This window comes from Malaclemys terrapin, chromosome 16 (genome assembly GCF_027887155.1).
Source record: "Malaclemys terrapin pileata isolate rMalTer1 chromosome 16, rMalTer1.hap1, whole genome shotgun sequence".
Lineage (NCBI taxonomy): Eukaryota > Metazoa > Chordata > Testudines > Emydidae > Malaclemys > Malaclemys terrapin.
Window position 1 is genome coordinate 9,371,211 of NC_071520.1, and position 19,106 is coordinate 9,390,316.

The 19,106-nt window shown below is 54.5% G+C and overlaps 1 protein-coding gene across 1 annotated transcript in view; it reads right to left on the bottom strand.

Moving 5' to 3' along the window:
* Positions 1–17,397, bottom strand: part of WSB2 (WD repeat and SOCS box containing 2) — a 21,606-nt gene extending 4,209 nt beyond the window's left edge. Inside the window, exons 1-8 of the mRNA XM_054006185.1 lie at positions 17,212–17,397; positions 10,474–10,645; positions 6,798–7,033; positions 5,817–5,948; positions 4,063–4,163; positions 2,553–2,725; positions 1,801–1,914; positions 431–538 (exon numbers count right to left, since the gene is read on the bottom strand). Of these exons, the coding sequence (XP_053862160.1) occupies positions 431–538; positions 1,801–1,914; positions 2,553–2,725; positions 4,063–4,163; positions 5,817–5,948; positions 6,798–7,033; positions 10,474–10,645; positions 17,212–17,254 (1,079 nt within the window). The 5' untranslated portion in view covers positions 17,255–17,397. The remainder of the gene's footprint in view (positions 1–430; positions 539–1,800; positions 1,915–2,552; positions 2,726–4,062; positions 4,164–5,816; positions 5,949–6,797; positions 7,034–10,473; positions 10,646–17,211) is intronic.
* Positions 17,398–19,106: the final 1,709 nt, after the last annotated feature.

Sequence of the window (19,106 nt, forward strand, 5' to 3'; positions counted from 1 at the left end):
TTGACTAGAGACTGGGAGTGGCTGGGTCATTACACAAATTGAACCTATTTCCTCATGTTAAGTACAGTATCCTCACACCTTCTTGTCAACGGTCTGAAATGGGCCATCTTCATTATCACTACAAAACTTTTTTTTCTCCTGCTGATAATAGCTCATCTTAATCTAGCATCTACACTCTGGCTTCTTCCAGCACAGCAGCGTCGGTCAGGGGTGTGATGACTGATACAGCTGTGTGCTGGCAGAAGCCTGTAGCGGAGACCTGGCCTAAGACTGCCCTGAGGATGCCCAGTTTTGAGACAGCAGCAGCGTTGCAGAAGGTTTTGGGTCAAAGTGGAGTCACATTCCCCCGCCTCCCTCACCCCAAACTTAGCACGAACACAATGTGCTCTCGGCAGAGCACGTCCCACGGGCCTGCACAGAACGTACGCACCCTGTGGCAATAAACCCGCCGTGTGGGAAGTAGACGCAGCACAGGCCATTGGTCATAGGTGCAAATGCCACTGGAATTCTTAGTTCCAAATCCCAGATCCGCAGGAGTCTAAAGGAGAGAAAGAGAAACACAATGACGACCCTGGAGTTCACAAACCCAAGTGGCACTAGCTACTCCAACTGCACCAGCTAAAATAAATTCTCAGCCGTTGAAGTTAAAATAACCACACATGTTTCTAAAGCAAATTTCATCCATAGGCCTCCAAGCAATTTACAAGGTTACTTAAGCTTCACGACTCCACCGCAAGGCAGGCATTATACCCATTTTAGAGGGGCTTAAACCAAGGCAGAGATAAAGTGACTTGGCTCAAGGTCATAAGAGCTACCTTGCTGGGTCAGACCACGGACCATCTTGCCCAGTATCCTGACTGTGACAGTGGCCCATAAGCAAACTGGGTGGATGGAAGCGGTTTCTGCTTCTGAGAACTTCCATGTACCTAACCCATCTCCCAGAAAAAAGATGTGCTAGAGATACCAGCACCAGCTGGGACAAAAGGACTATCACACACCACCCTTGCCAGCTTGACCTCGCTCAGATGGTTATCAGGCCAACGATTCAATACCAGGGTTAGCTCGATCTCCACAGGCACGTTCTCAGTGTCACCAACCCTGACATGCAAAAATAACGGTTCCATAAAAGCTCACAGAGCCTTGCAAAGCCCTTTGGGACAAGGAGCTGGGACGTTTGCCTGTACAGTGCCAACAATGGCACTGGACAAAAAGCAGCAGCACCAAGTTACAGTCCTGATCTTAGCCCACAAGAGGCTCTCAATCTGCCAGGAATTCTCTCCAGGGTCCCTCACAGATTTCCAAGGCAGCTGACAGCACCAGGGGAGTGGAGGCAGCAGAACTTAATTGGTTGCTAGTCAGGATGCTATTGGTGCTTCACGGTGTGTAGCCCAACAAGACACTGGTCTTGGGAAGCTGATGTTTTGGCCACACCCATCCAACTCCCCTTTTGAGCATGGCACTGGCATACACACCTGAGCCAGCTGTTTACCTGCTGATCTTACTATTAGGCCTTGTCACCATGTCCAAAGAGGAGTTACATAAAGCTACCTGTGATGGGCAGCGTCTACAGCCCCCAGTACTGCCCCCAGCAGACAAGGGACCAAAGACATATCAAACCAAAACCAGAGTCAAGTCATGCTGCTCTGAAAGCCCCGGCACCAGCAGAAGCAGCCAGCTTCAAAAGGCAGAAGTCCCTGCTGGAAAGCTGAGGACCAGAAGCCGAAAAGAGCTTTGTAGCTCATCTTAGCTGCTCTGGCAGGGACCCTGCAGTAGACAGCCATAAGATACTAAGTCCCTCACCTGTCATCTGCCACCGTAGCAAGATACAAGCCTTCCGGAGAGAAGCACACGGACCTCAGGGAGCTGGCATGGATGTCACTGCCATAGTCCAACGCCGGGGGCAGCGGAACGTGGCTAAGCAGGAGGGAAAAGGAAGAGTTCACTCACCACGTCCGTTTGAGCTGTAATGGAGCCCTGGCCCGTATGGCTGTCTGGGGGTGTGTTGGGGGGGACACATGGTAAATCAGAGCTCCTGCCTTCCGAGAGTCATTGTGGCTGGTATTGGAGCGCAGCTCACAGGTGTCACTGTTAAACGTGCATTTCCCTTGCCGCGAGCGTGTCACAGACTGTGCGTCTTTCCACGGTGAGAGCTGTCCAGTCCCTGGGCTGCTCTTTAACAACTGGGAAGGAAAGTGCCCCAGTGCTGAGCTGTGGGGAGGCTTGGGGGCCAGGCACTCATCACAGACTCCAATGCACTGCGGGGAAAGTGCTGGGGCCATCTCTTCCCTCGCATGCCATGAGAGCAACACCTAAAGCAGTAACAGGCAGCCACCTGCCCTCGTGTATGGGAAAGGGCCATTCGTTTGCCACCTTCTCCCTCCTGGGGAGGAGCGGCGCAGAACGATATGCACAGCAGGGGGAATGCGGCTAGCAGTGTGCAGCAGCCCCTAATACCGGAGCACCTTCAGGCACGTTCTCCGCCAGCGCTCCCTCTCCTCGATGCCCCTCTGCTCACTTGGTGCCCAGGAAGCTCCCAGGGCCCCCCTCCTTACCGAAGCGTTCTCAGCTGCTCCCCTGTGTAGGGGTCCCACATGATCACGCAGGTGTCGTAGGAGGCCGTGACCAGCAGAGCAGAGTCTGGTGAGAAGTCGCACGACACCACGCTGCTCTGGTGCCCTTCCAGCTTCCTGATGAGGGTGTAGGAGCGCATGCTCCACAGGAAGGCCTGGGGGGAGTGCACGGGGAGAGGGTTACAATCTCTGCTCGTGGGAAGGGAGCAGCCCCTCGCCTGGGAATGCTGGGGAGAGAAGGATCTCCCTTATCGTCCCTCATGGGATGTCACCAACCAAGCGTTAGCTCCTGAGACACCGTGGGGGAGGGGGAGAACAGGCACCGCTCATGCAGGCACCAGCCAGTCTGACGCACGCCAGCTCTCGGCTCAGCACGACAGACTCTCTGCAGCATAAAGACTCCAACTGAACAGCCGCGCATGGCAGTGACCACACGAGGGGGAAGGAACAGGGGTCTAGTCCCCGAGCTCGCTGGGTTAGCCAGGGTGAGTCTCCTTTGGGTGGCTGTAACAGCAGCCAGAGCAGGCCATTGTCACCAGTGGGAGGGTGGCCAGGACCCAGAGCCTTGACAGAACCCTCCCCCCGGTGATGGTAACAAAAAGGGCTTGGGACATGTACGGATGGACCTTGTTCTCCTATCTCCCCTGCTCGCTGCATCCTGACACCCACACGCTGATCTCCCCAGGTCCATGCACAACGGGGCCCGGATCCTTCACCAGGGGTCTCGGGCACTCCTGCAACAACTGCATCCAGGGCACCAGAACATGCCCCAGGAGCAGACCACAGGGCTCGAAACCGGGAACAGGCGGAATAGTAGCATGTCTGCGCCACCTGGCAAGTCCTGCGAGCAGCGGGAGTGGAGTCTAGTGACGGGACAGCGTACCCAGCCCCACCCTGCAAGCTGCTTCACCTGGGCCTGCTCCACCCAGCTCGGTGGTGGAAGAGCAGCATCTCCAGACCCAGCTTCCGGGAGAATCCTGCCTTAGCGCCCGAGGCGCTGGCACGCGGGTGGGAGAGACAGCGCTCTCTCCAGATCTTCCCATCCCCTCCCTTCTCCCCATCCCCCACGGTCTGAGCAAGCAGCAGCCCTGGGCTTGAGACACAGCGAAGAGGATGAGGCTTTGGACTCTATCACCATGGCGTGGGGGAGGGCAGGATATCGTACCTGGGAAAGACAAAGGGCAGGAACTGTGGGGGATGGGACATGGGTACAACGAACAAGGGTGACCCCTGCTGACCAGTCTATGGAACGGCACCACTGGATCAGGGAGAAGGGCTGGGATGGCAGAAGAGCAAGACGGGTAATGGTCAGGGGCAGTAAACACAAGGCAGGTCCATTCAGAAGAGCTGCTGGATCCCAGAGACCCGAGGGCCAGCACACACCACTAAGCCAGCTCGTCCGCACTACAGAGGATACGGTGAGCTCTCTGACAGCTGAACGGGCGAGAAATGAGACCACTCCCCCCGCCCCCCAATAATAGGCAAGACTCACCGATTTCTCTCCAGCCGCAGAGCACAGCATGCTGCAATCAGGGGAGATGGAGCAGCAGTACACCCACTGCGTATGGCCAGACAGCACCTGGACCTGCTTACCTGGGGATGGCAGCAACAGTTTGTGAGAAAAGCATCCAGTCCAGAGACAGGGAGAGCTGGTTTCAGAGTAACAGCCGTGTTAGTCTGTATCCGCAAAAAGAAGAACAGGAGTACTTGTGGCACCTTAGAGACTAACAAATTTATTAGAGCATAAGCTTTCGTGGACTACAGCCCACTTCTTCGGATGCATATAGAATGGAACATATATTGAGGAGATATATATACACACATACAGAGAGCATAAACAGGTGGGAGTTGTCTAGACAACTGTGTATGTGTGTATATATATCTCCTCAATATATGTTCCATTCTATATGCATCCGAAGAAGTGGGCTGTAGTCCACGAAAGCTTATGCTCTAATAAATTTGTTAGTCTCTAAGGTGCCACAAGTACTCCTGTTCTTCTTTTTTTAGGGAGAGCTGGAAGGCTGGTTCCTACCTCCGCCTGCTCTCTCTGAAGCCAGCCCTGGAAGCAGGGTGTCTCAGACCAGATTAGATCTGATAGATTTCCCCATGCGGACACACTCTCTGCTGCATCGGGTTTATTCTCAGGGCATGTCTACACTGCAATCCGGGAGGGAGGGGGCGATTGTGGCTTGCGTAGACATACCCAAGCTAGCTGTAGTCTAGCTAGCTTGGGTACCGGAGCTACGGCTGCATGGAGCTCGGCACAGGCTAGCCATGCAAAGAATTATCCAGGGTTCCAGGGGGGCTGGCACAGCCCGTGCTGAAGCTCTGGTACCCACACTACTTAGAGCAAAGCTAGCTAGCTCGGGCAGGTCTGCTCAACCTAGACCCACGCCCCGGATTGCAGTGCAGACAAGCCCTCAGTCAGCCTCCAGCGTTCCTAACATGCATACCTCACACACCGGGGGGAAAACAAAAGTTCGCTCCACTTGCTGCTCACTTGTGTCACAATAACTCAGCACGTTCGGTCCTGGCTTCCTTGAGCTGCCCTGGGGTTAGGTTCAAAGTGTTTTCAATGAGCTGGGACCAAACAGCTCAGCATATTAATAATGGGGGCGCAGACCTCTGACCACAAAGTCCTGCTTGCATCCAAGGAGAGCAGAGCCCCTGTCTGGACGACACCAGCTCCCACAGCGTAGCCCGAGTGCTCATAACTAAAGCTAAGATTTTGCTAGGGTTACTTTTAGTAAAAGCCATGGATGAGTCACGGGCAATAAACAAAAATTCACAGGAGCCTGTGACCTGTTTGTGACTTTACAAAAAATAACTGGGGGGCAGGGCTAGGTGGCAGAGAGGAATGACAGCCGGAGTCCCATGGGGAGGAGGAGGGGGAGAATGACAGGCCGAGCCACCCCGCCATGGAGGGGGTACAGCCATGGCTCCAGGGGCTGCAGCCACGGGGGGGGGAGGTGTGTGCACAGCACCTGCTCTGGAGCTGGCCGCAGCTGCGGGGCTGGGGCACACAGTCCAGGCTCCAACCCCAGCCACAGGCGCATGGCCCCGGGAAGCTGCAAGGGGGGCACACGGCCCCCTCTGCAGCCCCCGCCACAAGCCACTGACAGCTGGAGCCGAAGAAATCAGAGGTCCCGTAAAGTCACGGAATCTGTCGTAGCCTTACTCATAACAAGCTGAGAGTCTGAGGCCCATCACCTGAACACCCCAAGGGATGCGTGCACTCACTCGTACCATCTCTGCTCAGGTCCCAGATGCGGAGGGTCTTGTCCCGGGATGCAGAGACTAGAATCAGGCTTCCATTGGGAGCGAAGCTCAGGTCCCTCACGACATCCAGGTGCCCGGAGAGACTGAAAAGCAAACGCCCTGCGGACACGAGCACACAGCTCAGAACAGTCTCACCATGGGCACAGACACAAGCGCGCCTCGCCTGACCCGCAGGAACGCAGCCCACGTCGGACAGACGTGCTCATCGGACACACACACACTCTGCTAGCTGCACTTTCCAGCTTCGAGGGCATTGCTAAAACTGGCAAGGGATGTGGTCTAAAATATGGGGCAGAGTTTCTTTACCCACCAGTGAACTCCTACCACCCTAAGGATTATGGGCACAGCCTGTCCCACACTACCAGGAAGCAAGACCGTGGGCGAAACGCCTGGTCAAGATTACTGGATACTCCTGTGGGAGAATAGGCAGGAGTCCAACCTGCCTGTCCCTCGCCCATCCCCACTGGCAGGGAGTGGCCAGTGTAGTTCTGACCTGCTGCCCAGAAGGAGAAGGGGACTGTAGCGGTAACAGAGAGAAGGCAGGCTCAGTGACCCACCCACCAGACCCACAGCCAGTTCTCCTGCCGCCTCACGCAAGCAGAGGTGGGGGGGGGGGAGGGGAGGTGGAATGGCTGCTGTCAGGTGATTTAGAAGCAGCATTGACAGGTTCAAGGGGCACGCTGGGCCAGGCCGGATTGGAGAGGAGCTGCAATGTGAGAATCAGAGCTGGGGAATACTAGGAACATGCTCAGGGGCCCAGAAAAGCTCCCTGGGTGGAGTAGAAGGGGGAGGAAGGCAGAGACTGTCTAGCCCCCTCTGGGATACAGTGAGGGCAGGGCTATTGCAGGACAAGTGATGCCCCATCCCTCGCCTCAGGAGCTAGATTAATCCACTCCACACACACACACACACACACACACACACACACACACTCACTCACTCACTCACCTGTTTGCACCTCCCAGACTTTAATCTGTCCGTCATTGAGTCCCGTGGCGAGGATCAGACAGGACCGACCCGAAGCCGGCAGGCCGTCCCCCTCCTTAGCGCCACACGGAGGCCAGGAGCTGAAGGCCAGCCCCCACACTATCTGGCCACATTCCAGCGTCTTCTCCTTCGCGCCCCCTCCGCCTCTCACGTCGGCTTTGATGCCACAGTTCTTGCGTTCAGAGGCTTTGCAGCTTCTGCAGAGAGCAGAGTATCGTCGGGTCATTCAGCAGCTGCAGGTGCTGCCTGGTCCTCCCCCACCCACCCTAATTCACAGTAGGGGAACTAGAGCCTACTGCACACTGCTAGGTAGGCGTGGCTCGGGGGCTGTGTCTGCACCGGGGATTTCAGCTAGCGGTGGCCAGACTCAGGAGCGAGCTCCCTAGCGTAGGCAGGCGAAGACACAGATTAAACCAATGCCGTATACCCTGCCTGAAACCAGAGGAAGCTGTCTGGTCAAACCAGGGCTTTGTCTGTGTGCCTGATCCTCTAGAAGGCCTCAGCAGAGCTCATTACAGAAAAGCTTTTGACACCTCAGACCACTCCAGCACCGCTGCTTTTACAGTTCGAAGCATGTCGCTGCTTACTCTTCCAAAATTCTCGTCCCACCCGGATCTACTCGCTCTCCCCAAACAGACCAGCCAGGGGGCTACCTTCCTGCCATAATGGGCACGTAGCTCAGCTTGGGCTCATTAACTTGGCCCCTTCACTTAGCAGGTGCACAGGACAGCAGAATGAAAGCCATACGGGGAGAGGAAGGATGGGCCAGTGATTCACTGGCCTGGGACTCAGGAGACCTGCATTCCGTTTCCTGCTCCGCCACAAACTCCATGTGACCTTGGGTGAGTCACTTAGCCTCTGTACCTCAGGTCCCCACCTGCAGCAGGGAGACAATAGCACTGCCCTGCCGCACAGGTGAGGTGCGGTGCTCAGGTACTATGGGAATGGGGGCCAGGCAAGTACCATGGGTAGCGAGGTGCCCTTGCCAGGCCACCAGCGTAGGGAAGGGTTGCAACTTGAAACCAGATCTCCCAGCACCTACTGTATGTTGCTACTTCACCCTAAGACCCTACAAAGCTTGAGAAGGAGGATTCCTTCCTTGACATTTGGTTCACTCCCCCACACCCCAACTTCCTAAACCAAGTGAAGTTCCCATGTCCCTGTTTGCGTAGGAGTCAGCAAAGCCAGCAACACAGAACTGAACTGTCCCTCTCTTCTCTCCCAGGAGGCTGCAACAGCCCCTGTTAGGATATAGATATTCAAGCCTGTCTGCAAAGGCCTATACTTTAAGAATTTAGGTGTATTCTTATCACTTAGCTAATTATAGAGGTATAAAAGAAAGAATCAAAATCATTGTCTATCTGTGTAAGGGCCTTCTCTTACTGTGACAGTCTGAGGCCTGGTTCTTAGGCTAAGGCCTTCAGCTAAGCCACGGAGGCCAGCCATAAACTGGGAAGTGTCTGGTCACATCCTCAGATTCCAAACTAGTCATATTGAAATAAGGCAATCTGGGGCTGATAGGAAGATGATCCGATCAATTATCTCCAGAGAAAGGGAAGAGCCTAGAAGATATGAAAGGAAATTTAGTTTGATAGTTTTCTGTCTGGTAAGAACTCACTTAATAGACACAGCTGGAAAACCCTTCTATCTGTATAGATGTAGTTGTGAAAAACCTCGCTTCTGTATTGTTTTGTATGTTTATTTGCATGGTCTCTGTCTGGTTCTGTGATTGTTTCTGTCTGCTGTATAATTAATTTTGCTGGGTTTAAACTAATTAAGGTGGTGGGATATAATTGGTTAGCTAATCATGTTACAATATGTTAGGATTGGTTAGGTAAATTTGAGTAGAATGATTGGTTAAGGTATAGCTAAGAATATTACTATATAAATTAGGGGCAAACAGGAAATAAGTTGGGATTCGAAAATAAGGGAAAAGGAACTTGGATTAAAGCTTGCTGGAAGTTCACCCCAATAAACATTGAATTGTTTGCACCTTCGGACTTCGGGTATCGTTGCTCTCTATTTATGCGAGAAGGCCCAGGGAAGTGGGAGAGTGAAGGAATAAGCTCTCTAACAGCCCCAATACAAGGGCAAGGACCGCTCACCAAGGGACATGCCCCAGGGATTTTACCTCCCTACTCAATCAGTTGTCCAGCCTATTTATTCTAGATCTCAGTGCTTGGAAAGCTGCTTTTCAACCCAACAGCTTGAAACACCATCTCCTGGGTTAAGTGACTCACCCTACCACTCTGATCATGGAGTGGGGATTTTCCAGGGAAGTGTGATTAGCCAAAACGTCTGGGGCTGTCCACAAATTACATAACACCTTTTTGGCGATTTGCAAGACCCACCAGCCCCATGTAACCCTTTGTAACACTGAAACAAACATGAAAAATGAAGGACTCACCCACTCCCTGATGTGTTACATAATTTATGGACAGTCCCTTTACAGTGAAATCTGACCATTCAAGGGACTGACAAAAACTGATTGCTTAATGCAGGTAGTTTTCCAGCACAGGGGGAGGGAGGTAAACTGAGGCATGTGGGCTCTGAAGACAGGAAGGCTGCCTAGCTGAGGTGATCTCTTGCAAAGGTTTCATTCTCCAATTAAAAAAAGCCCAAACCAAGCAAGTTAACCCCTAAAAGGGATGAGGTTTCATAGCTGCAGGCTCAGAGGAGCATTTCCTTTGCAGAAGAATTGGTGACATGTTACCAGAAGAACGCACAGAACAATTCCAGTTAACAAGACAGCAAGCTCCCAGGGTGTCTGATAGCAAGAGGGAGGCATGCAGGAAGGTTAAACTGGTGTGGTGGTGAGGGGGAATCTCTTGGCTTTTGACTTTCCCATTAGCGCTCCCAAACTTATCCATAGCTTTATCTGTAATCTCAGCCTGGGTGGCTAGTCCTGCAAATGCTCCATGCTCTGTGTAGCGGAGCTGGTTCTGACGCAGGGTGTTCTCCTGGGAGTTTACGGTGCAGGGACCTTTAAGAGAACTAACATGGCTCAGCAGAGTTCTGTGAGGGGCCCTAACAGCACCCAGACTCAGCTGTTACAGCGCCTATTAGGGGGCACCTAGACTCCTTTGATGGCTGATTTATAGCAGGACACAGAGCAGAGACTGCTAACCCCACTGATCAATTCACCCGGAGGGGGATGGCCCCTGATGCTGCGGGAGCTATGGGAGGCCAGGTTTAATCTCCAGTCCCTCACCTTCCTTGACCCCTGCTTGGACGCTGAGTGAGAGGGCCATGACTTAGTGCACAGAGGAACAGAAGAGCAGCCAATGGACTCTAGCCAGGGCCGGCTCCCGGCACCAGCTAAGGAAGCAGGTGGTTGGGGCGGCCAATACAAAAGGGCGGCACTCCGTCCGCTATTGGGGCGGCCTGTCCGGGTCTTCGGTGGCGGGTCCCTCAGTCCCTCTCTTCTTCTTTGAGCTGCCACCGAAGAGGAAGAGAGGGAGTGAAGGACCCGCCGCTGAACTGCCACCGAAGTACGGAGCGGCGTGACTGAGCTGCCGCCGAAGTGCCGCCGACCGTTTGTTTTTTTCCACCGCTTGGGGCGGCAGAAAACCTGGAGCTGGCCCCGACTCCAGCAGGAGAAATGCCCTCCCTCTCTGAGCCACCACAAGGTACTTACAGCTCAGCTTCCTCCAAGGGCCAGGGGATCAGCTTGACGATACAGTGACCCTGAGACCAGGCGAACCAGGTGCCGTCTGGGGAAAATGCAACGCTCCACGTCTCGCAGCTCGCCTTCCAGTCGTACTGCTGGGGTCGCCCTGGCTTCAGCTCCGCCAGCAGGAGAGGCTCGTCTGGGGAACGAGATGGCACAGTTACTCACAGAGCATGTGACAGAGCCAACCATCCACCCAAGACCAACGACACGTGTGGGAACGGCAGCATTGCCAAGCCAAGGAGCGACCGCAAACACGAGGCCGTGCAACAGCAGCGTGGTCTAGTGGCCTCCTACGTTCTAACCCCAGCTCTGACATTCCCTCTGCAAGCTTAGGGCCAGCCACTTCGGGCCCTGTCCTGCTCCCACTGAATTCAGCGGGCAGCATTGGGACCACATTTTCAAGACATTAAGGACCAGCTGAAGATGTCAATGTATTTTGAGAAAAAGCAGCCCCTGTAAAAGCTTCGTGGAAGCTCCCACCGCAGAGTATCATGCATAGGCTGATGTACAGGGCATCGGCCTGCGAGGCAGGAGACCCGAGTTCTATTCCCAACGCTACTGCGTGGCCTTCGGCAAGTCACCCCAGGCCAGATTTGTGAAGCTACTGCGGTGTGGAATGCTTTGAGGGCTCCAGATGAGGAGGTCTGTTATTATTTAAATACTAACTGGCTCAGCCTGCTTCTGGCAACTGCTGTACTGCGGGCTCTGCTATAAGACAGCACGGTCTGGTGACTGTTCTGCTTTAGCACTCACAAGATTTACCACTTCAGATGTTAAGCACCACATATCCGACTGTCGCGTGTTCCCATGGCCAGAATCAACCCAGTGAGCTCCCCTGGTGGGGGGGGGGGCGGGGGGGGGAGAGTCTCACGGTCTAAGGTGGGTTCTTCAGATTGGACACATGGGCCTATATCTCCTCTCCCCGGAACACAATCTCTCAGCCCCCTGTTGTGCTCAGTTTCAGCATACAGAAGAGGCCATCCTTACCAAAGGACAGTGTACTTTTACCAGACCGGAAGTATGTAGCATACTTTTCATAAGGGCACTGGGAGGCAATTCAACTGGTTAGATCACATTGCATCCTATTAAACCAGCCACCTGCTGCACCGCTGCTTTTCAAACAACAGATTCCCCTTATGTTCACGCGCAAATTTCGTGCCACTGAACTAGACCAACCTACTGCCTAGAGTCCTGCAACACACAGCAGAACTTCAGAGTTACAAACACCAGAGTTACGAACTGACCTCTCAACCACACGCCTCCTTTGGAACCAGAAGTTCGCAATCAGGCAGCAGCAGAGACCCAAAAAAGAGGAAATACAGCACAGTACTGTGTTAAATGTAAACTAATAAAAAAAAGGAGAACGTTTAAAAAAAATTTGACAAGGTAAGGAAGCTGTCTCTGGGGTCGTTTCATTTAAATGGATGGTTAAAGGCAGCATTTTTCTTCTGCATAGTAAAGTTTCAAAGCTGTATTAAGTCAATGTTCAGTTGTAAACTTTTGAAAGAACGACCGTAACGTTTTGTTCAGAGAGTTACGAACAACCTCCATTCCCGAGGGGTTCGTATCTCTGCGGTTCTACTCTGCTTCAAGCCTGAAGCAGAACGAGGCCCTTACTCCAAAGCAGCCTTGACGCAGAAAAACTTCCTGGCCAGCCACTGAGCCAAACTGAGCGACGGTTTTGTAACATGGACAAATACCCTCCAGGGGTTAGGCTGACACCACACAACTCATTCTCCCCCATGAGCTAAACTACATTTGAAACTAGAACTCCGGGAGGAGACACAAGAGTGTATTTGCCAGAAGCTGGGAATGGGCAACCAGGGATGGATCACTTGATGATTACCTGTTCATTCCCTCTGGGGCACCTGGCATTGGCCACTGTCAGAGGACAGGATACTGGGCTAGATGGACCTTTGGTCTAACCCAGTATGGCTGTTCTTATGGTCTTATTAAACCACTGCATGACCTAGCCTTCCAAATAGAAGTATAAACACTGGATCTGCTTGGAACAGCATCTTATACTCCACAGTGGTCACATTACTGCCCCAAGTCTTAGCAAACTAGGCAGTCAGTAACCATGACTCCAACTTTCCTGTATACTAACCTTTGCTCAGGTGACTAAGATTTCAAAGTACAGGAATATCAATGGGGCATTAGTCCCAGCAGAACTCTGGAAACTACCTTATGCTAAATGGCATCAAAACCCGGCATGAAAGGAGACTGCAGTAGTGCAATGATACAGGCCTAGAGGATTAGCAGAGTAAGCTAAAGCCAAGGCTGAGCATGAGAATGGAGACATGCCGCCTGCTGTACTCACTGCTAGTCCACTTCCGGGCCTCTGAGCACAGGCTGCCAGTCACAGGGCTTTTCTGAGGTAGCCACCAAATTCATTTTCACTTGTAACCCAGTTCAGGATTTGAACCCAGCTCTCCAGAAACTACACTAGGGCACTAACCTACAGCAATACTGGTGTCCAGTTTTACACTGCAAGAAATTTGGAAGGGGACCTGCAAAGGGAAAAGAAGAAGGGGGAGGAATGGGGGACTGTGCCCCTTTTTTTGCTACTTTGCAATGAGGGAAGTTGCTCGTTGAATCTTGGATTGTTGATTTCAGGAAGAGAGTTGGAAAAAAAAATCCAAAGGGAGCTCTCTCCAGTCCTCCACGAGCAGAGCTTGGTCCCTGTAGGGCATCCCCAGGAGCACGGAGGGGCAAGGGGAAGAAGAGAATCTTTAATTTGGTCTCACCAGAGCTACCCAGGCTATGACGCTGTATGATGAAAGAGGCAGCAGGTGCACATTACATACTAACACACTCGGGAACATTTGGGCAATCAGATCATTCAACGGGACACTCGCAGTTAGGATGACCAGATGTCCCGATTTTATAGGGACCGTCCCGATTTTGGGGGTTTTTTCTTTTATAGGCTCCTATTACCGCCCACCCCCGTCCCAATTTTTCACACTTGCTGTCTGGTCACCCTACTAACAATAACCACTCTATAGAAAAGAGACGCTGTGGGAACTGGAATGCTTCATTACCACCACTCTAATCTGGTAAGGAACAGAACAGACCAAGGGTATCATAGGATATGAACAGCAGCTCCATTCTCATCTTTATCCCAAACAGGAACAGCTCTTGGCCCAGCACTACTCCACAGAGTGAGACTGGATGTCAGTGCCTCAGACACCACCAAGTTTCTAGTCCCACTCTGTCACAGACTCACCATGACCATGAGCAAATCACGTCGCCTCTGTGCCTCAGTTTCCCCCAACCGCAAAAAGGGGATATCACCACTTACTTTGGGAATCTGGGAGAGGTGACAATTCATCGAACCTTACGATGCAGTTTGAGAACCTTGGATGTCAGATGCTACAGGAGTGCACAGTACAATAATCACACTGACACTGCACCACAACTAATGTAGCACGTTACTTTCCAATTAGGTTTTGACTTGTCAGCGTGATAATAGTTTGCACGTAAATAGCACCTCTCATCCCAATGGATCCCAGAGCCTTTTAGAAACTTCAGCCCCAGACCACCACTGAAATGCAGCTACCTCTAGGGTGGCAACAGATGCACGCCACATTGCACAACCGGGGAGAGGAAACTCCAGGCCGAAACAGCAGTGCAAGCCCCTACTCTTACCGAAAGGAACCCAGGGATATAATCAGTATGTAGAACAGGAAACATCTTGGTTGAGACCCACAAGCTATCATGATCATTTGCAATTTTCCCCGGTATTAGATTTCAAAGAATGGGTGCGAAAGATACATTTGGAAAAAAATGTACAGCTTAATAAACAATTGCAACAGCGACAGAAAAGTTGTGCACTTTAATATGGATTTTCCATAACACGCCGGTCACACACACACACAAAATCTAATATTAACAAATGGATACAGTATAGTCACTGATTTGCAGCAGGAGATTGGTAGGTTTTAAATACAAACTGTACATTGATAAAATACCAGTGTCTGACACTGAACATGAAGTTACATTTCACCCCTCAAAAAGTGAAGATAAATGCCTCCTGTAACATATGATGTAAGAACAGGGCTACCTATTAATAAGCATAAAGATTATCTATTCCCTTTTCTCCCCCTCCCCATTGCAACCCCAGCAACAGCTACCCCTGAGAGAGGCTTTCCCACGTCAGCAGAATGAATGGAGGGGTCTCCTGAGGGCGATCTACGCTAGGAAATTCACCTATTACTGAAAATGCTTTTCGTCCAGCCTCAGCTCCTTTGTGAAATGTTTTTTTTTTTTCTGGTCTACGTTCGCCTTTAAACCATTTTCGATACCTTCCATGACTGACAACCATTGTCAGCGTGGGTTCGGTTTCCTAGTGCAGACATGTCTGCTCAAAAGCAGGAGCTGGCTGCAGGCACAGCCACTTGTGTACTGAATGGTTTATTGCAGTGATTATCTCTGCAACCATCATGCACATCCTCATGGCAACACCGCTTTGAACAGAACCATTTACACACAGTAGGCCTGGTTTTCTGCAGTGTGGCATCAATGGGAGATATATGAGTAATCAGCATTCCTGAAAATCACCCGGTACCAGTGCATTCTGGGACTCCTGCCCCAGAGCACACAGCACTGGTGCAAGGAGCAGCGGCTTTGAGGTAATTTCCCTGACTGTGGGATAGAAATAAGACCACCACATGAAGCAGTGGAATTGCAACACTTGTTGCTTCTCTGGGCAGCAAAAAAACCCCACTGTAGACTACACAGGCTCAGCGGGACACTGCTGAAGACCTACTCCTAAGTGTGCAGCCAGTCGTTAAATCCAACCCTCATAAAATGCCTGGGACACCTGCTGTGTGTCGATACAAGGTGTTCCCAGCCATAGTTTCCTGAAATACCTTCCCCCGCCCTCCTCCTCTTAAGGCAGACGGAGCCTTGCGGAGGAGCCAGCATACACCATGCCCTGTGCAGCCAGCTAACTACACAGTTAAGTGACCTCAGAGTAACCTCATCCAAAAAACAAAATACCCTTCCCTCTGGAAAGGCTTTATCTGCTGTTGTTCCAGGTAACCCCCAAGGCTGCTGCACCTGGCGGAGAAAAATACTTCTCCACCGTGCCTTAATCAGCTCTCGACCCTCAGTCCCTTTCACTGTTCTCTCCCCCAAGCCCAGTTAGCCGGTTTGTTTGGGTCTTTTACACAGCAACAGGGGCAAGAAACCGCAGGACCAAGTGGCTGTAGAGCCGCTAAGCTTGGCAGAGGGACTCAGCCGGGTAATGTATCTTAGACAGAGCTTCTGAAATTGACGTGAGACTGTCCCTCAAAAATCCGCCTCCACATGCACGAAACAAGGGCAGGTGAAGCCCCCCCCCCCCCCCCCCCCCCTCGCAAGAGCCACACTGAAGTGACACCACCCCCCGGGACAGGTTCACGCAGCTTCTCAGCACTGTAGGGAGGAGGCACAGAGCTGGCTGCCCAGGACACAGAGGAAGCAGAGCTCCACCTGGACACAGGGAGAGCTGCCAAGGGGGCCTCTGCTGCACTGCTGGGAGCTGGGGTAGGACCGCGCTTGGCAGGAAGGAGGATACTTTAGCTACCCCCAAATCAATCAGGGCTCCTGGGCACAGCAGACAGGCTGTTTGTGAGGCCAGGCCAGAGCTGCTAGGCTCCACTTCCCGCAGGACCCCCAGGCCACCTGCCTCCCGCCCCACAGCTGCCTCCTGCTCTCCACATTACTGACCCCTCACGTACAAGCACTCTCCCTGCCCCCAACACCGTGTGCCCTCCTCCCTTTTCTCCTCCAAACACGCCCCTTGCGAGTGCCCCACTCCCCCTGCCCCACACAGCACCCCATCCATACACCCCCATCTGTACCCCCTCTCTATGCCCCACCTGCCCCCTTCCAAACACTCCCCCTGCCCCACACAGCACCCCCACCCACACCCCATCTGTGCCCCCTCTCTGCCCCACCTGCACCTCCTCCAACCTCCCCCATCCACACACCCCATCTGTGCCCCCTCCCCACAGTGCCGCTGGAACAATGTGTACGGGGGGGGGGCTGGGCTCGGAGAGCCATTGAACCAAACTGCAAACCCTGGATATGAGGGAAACCACTTCCAGCCGGGGGGAGGCAGCAGCCCCCCCAGTCCAGCGCCTCCGCCTCCCGCGCCCCCTCTCCCAGCCCCGGCCCCCTCAAACCCTTCCCCTGCCCGAGCCCCCCTCACCTTCCACCTCCCGCGCCCCCTCTCCCAGCCCCAGCCCCCCACACCTTCCACCTCCCGCGCCCCCTCTCCCAGCCCCAGCCCCCCACACCTTCCACCTCCCGCGCCCCCTCTCCCAGCCCCAGCCCCCCACACCTTCCACCTCCCGCGCCCCCTCTCCCGGCCCCAGCCCCCCACACCTTCCACCTCCCGCGCCCCCTCTCCCGGCCCCAGCCCCCCACACCTTCCACCTCCCGCGCCCCCTCTCCCGGCCCCAGCCCCCCACACCTTCCACCTCCCGCGCCCCCTCTCCCGGCCCCAGCCCCCCACACCTTCCACCTCCCGCGCCCCCTCTCCCGGCCCCAGCCCCCCACACCTTCCACCTCCCGCGCCCCCTCTCCCGGCCCCAGCCCCCCACACCTTCCACCTCCCGCGCCCCCTCTCCCGGCCCCAGCCCCCCACACCTTCCACCTCCCGCGCCCCCTCTCCCGGCCCCAGCCCCACACTCCCCCTGCCCGGGCCCCCCTCACCTTCCGCCTCCCGCGCCGCGGTGCCTCCGGGCGGCGCCTCCATGTGTGGCGGGCCGGGGCGGGGCGCCCCGGGGAGAGCCGAGAGGGGAGCCCGGGGCTGTCTGCGGGGCCGGGCCCATTGAGCGCGGCGGGGGCCGGGGCTGCTCGGAGCCCGCTGGAGGGAGCCGGGGGCGCAGCCGGGGCGGGCCGGGCCGGGCGCACACAGCTGCTTCCCGTCACATGGCGGCGGCGGCGGCGGCCCCACCTAGCGGCCGAGCCCGGCCCGGATCGCGGCGCTCGGACCGGACCGGGGACCGGGCTACGCGCCCTGGGCAGCCGGGGACGCCCGCCCCCGGAGCTGTGTCGCCCCGCACGGCGCAGACACCGACAGCCGCCCCGGGGAGCGAACCCGTGACCCCGGAGCCGGGACCGGGCCCCGCTTCCCTTTGCCGGGGGCGGGGTCCCCGAGCAGCCGGAGCCTGGCGCCCGCAGGGCGGACACAGCGGTACCCGGACCTAGCCGGGACCCAGCTTCCGCCGCCAGACCCGAGACCCAAACACGCGAGCCGGGCCGCTTTGCGGGATAAGCCACATCCGTGCTAGGTCTGCCGCCTGGGTGTGAGCTGGGCTGGAGCAGCGTGCGGCAGTGGGTCTCAGCCAGGAGTGCGGGCCCCGGGGGGCCAGGAGCAGGTCTCGGGGGTAGGGTGACCAGACAGCAAATGTGAAAAATTGGGACAGGGTTGGGGGGTAATAGGAGCCTCTATAAGAAAAAGACCCCAAAATCGGGACTGTCCCTATAGTCACCCTACAGCGGGGCCGCCAAGCAGGGCCAGCATTAGACTCCACGAGGCCCAGGGCAGAAAGCCAAAGCCTCACCACATGGGGCTGAAGTCGGGGCTGCAGCTGAAGCCTGAGCAATGCAGCTTCGCAGGGGCCCCTGTGGCATGGGGCCCCAAGCAATTGCCTGGCTTGCTACCCCCTAATGCCGGCCCTGGCTTTTATATGCAGAAAACCAGTTGTTGTGGCACAGGTGGGCCGTGGCGTTTTTGTAATATGTTGGGGCCTCGGAAAGAAAAAGGTTGAGAACGCCTGGCATAAGGCACCTTTGCACTTGCTTCCACACTGGGGTTGCACTGGTATAACTATTAAGGGGGGAGGGGGGAATCACATCCCTCACCGACATAGTTATACCAGTACAGAACTGTGTAGCCCAGGCCTTAGGGTGCCAGGAGAGATTTTAAAACTCTGCAAAGAGAAGCACGCATGCAATGCAATGCACTTCCCCACTCACCAAACTACACTTTGCACCTGTGTGTGTGGAGCTGCTGAAGGGAAGCCAGGCTGCAGCCACAGGTAAACAGCAGATTGTATTGTAACGTAGGAACCAGGTGATCTCCAAACCCCTGGAAACTAGGTAAAGGAGTAGGAGGCAAAAGAGCCATGGGTTATGAATGGGTCCCACCCACTACCAGTCAGAACTGCATTCAAAGCAGCAATGGCGTTCAAGTCTTGGGCTCCTGCTAACAATCTGCTGGGCTTCCGGTGCATCCAGGTCACCCCAGCAAGCAGGTGTTTTTGCACAGTAGAAGCCTAAGGTCCTGGTATTGACGTTACAGGGCTTGAGATGGCAGTGCCAGGGAAGAGCCCGAGGTTGGAACTAGCCGGCTGGCAAGAGCACACAGGCAGGAAAATCAGACTCTAACAAAAGCCAAGAGTTCAGGTCTGCAGGGCAGCAGATTCTCTGGGGAAGGGTTCTTTCACTCTGCAGCCCTATAGGGCCTAGAAGCATTATGGCCACAGCAACCTCCACCCCAATGTAGAGAAAGATTCCTCTCACTCCCCAGGCTGGCAGAGCCCTCAGCTGTGTCCTAGAGCAGGGGGACTACCTGGGAGCACGCTCTAGCCAGGTCTTCTGCC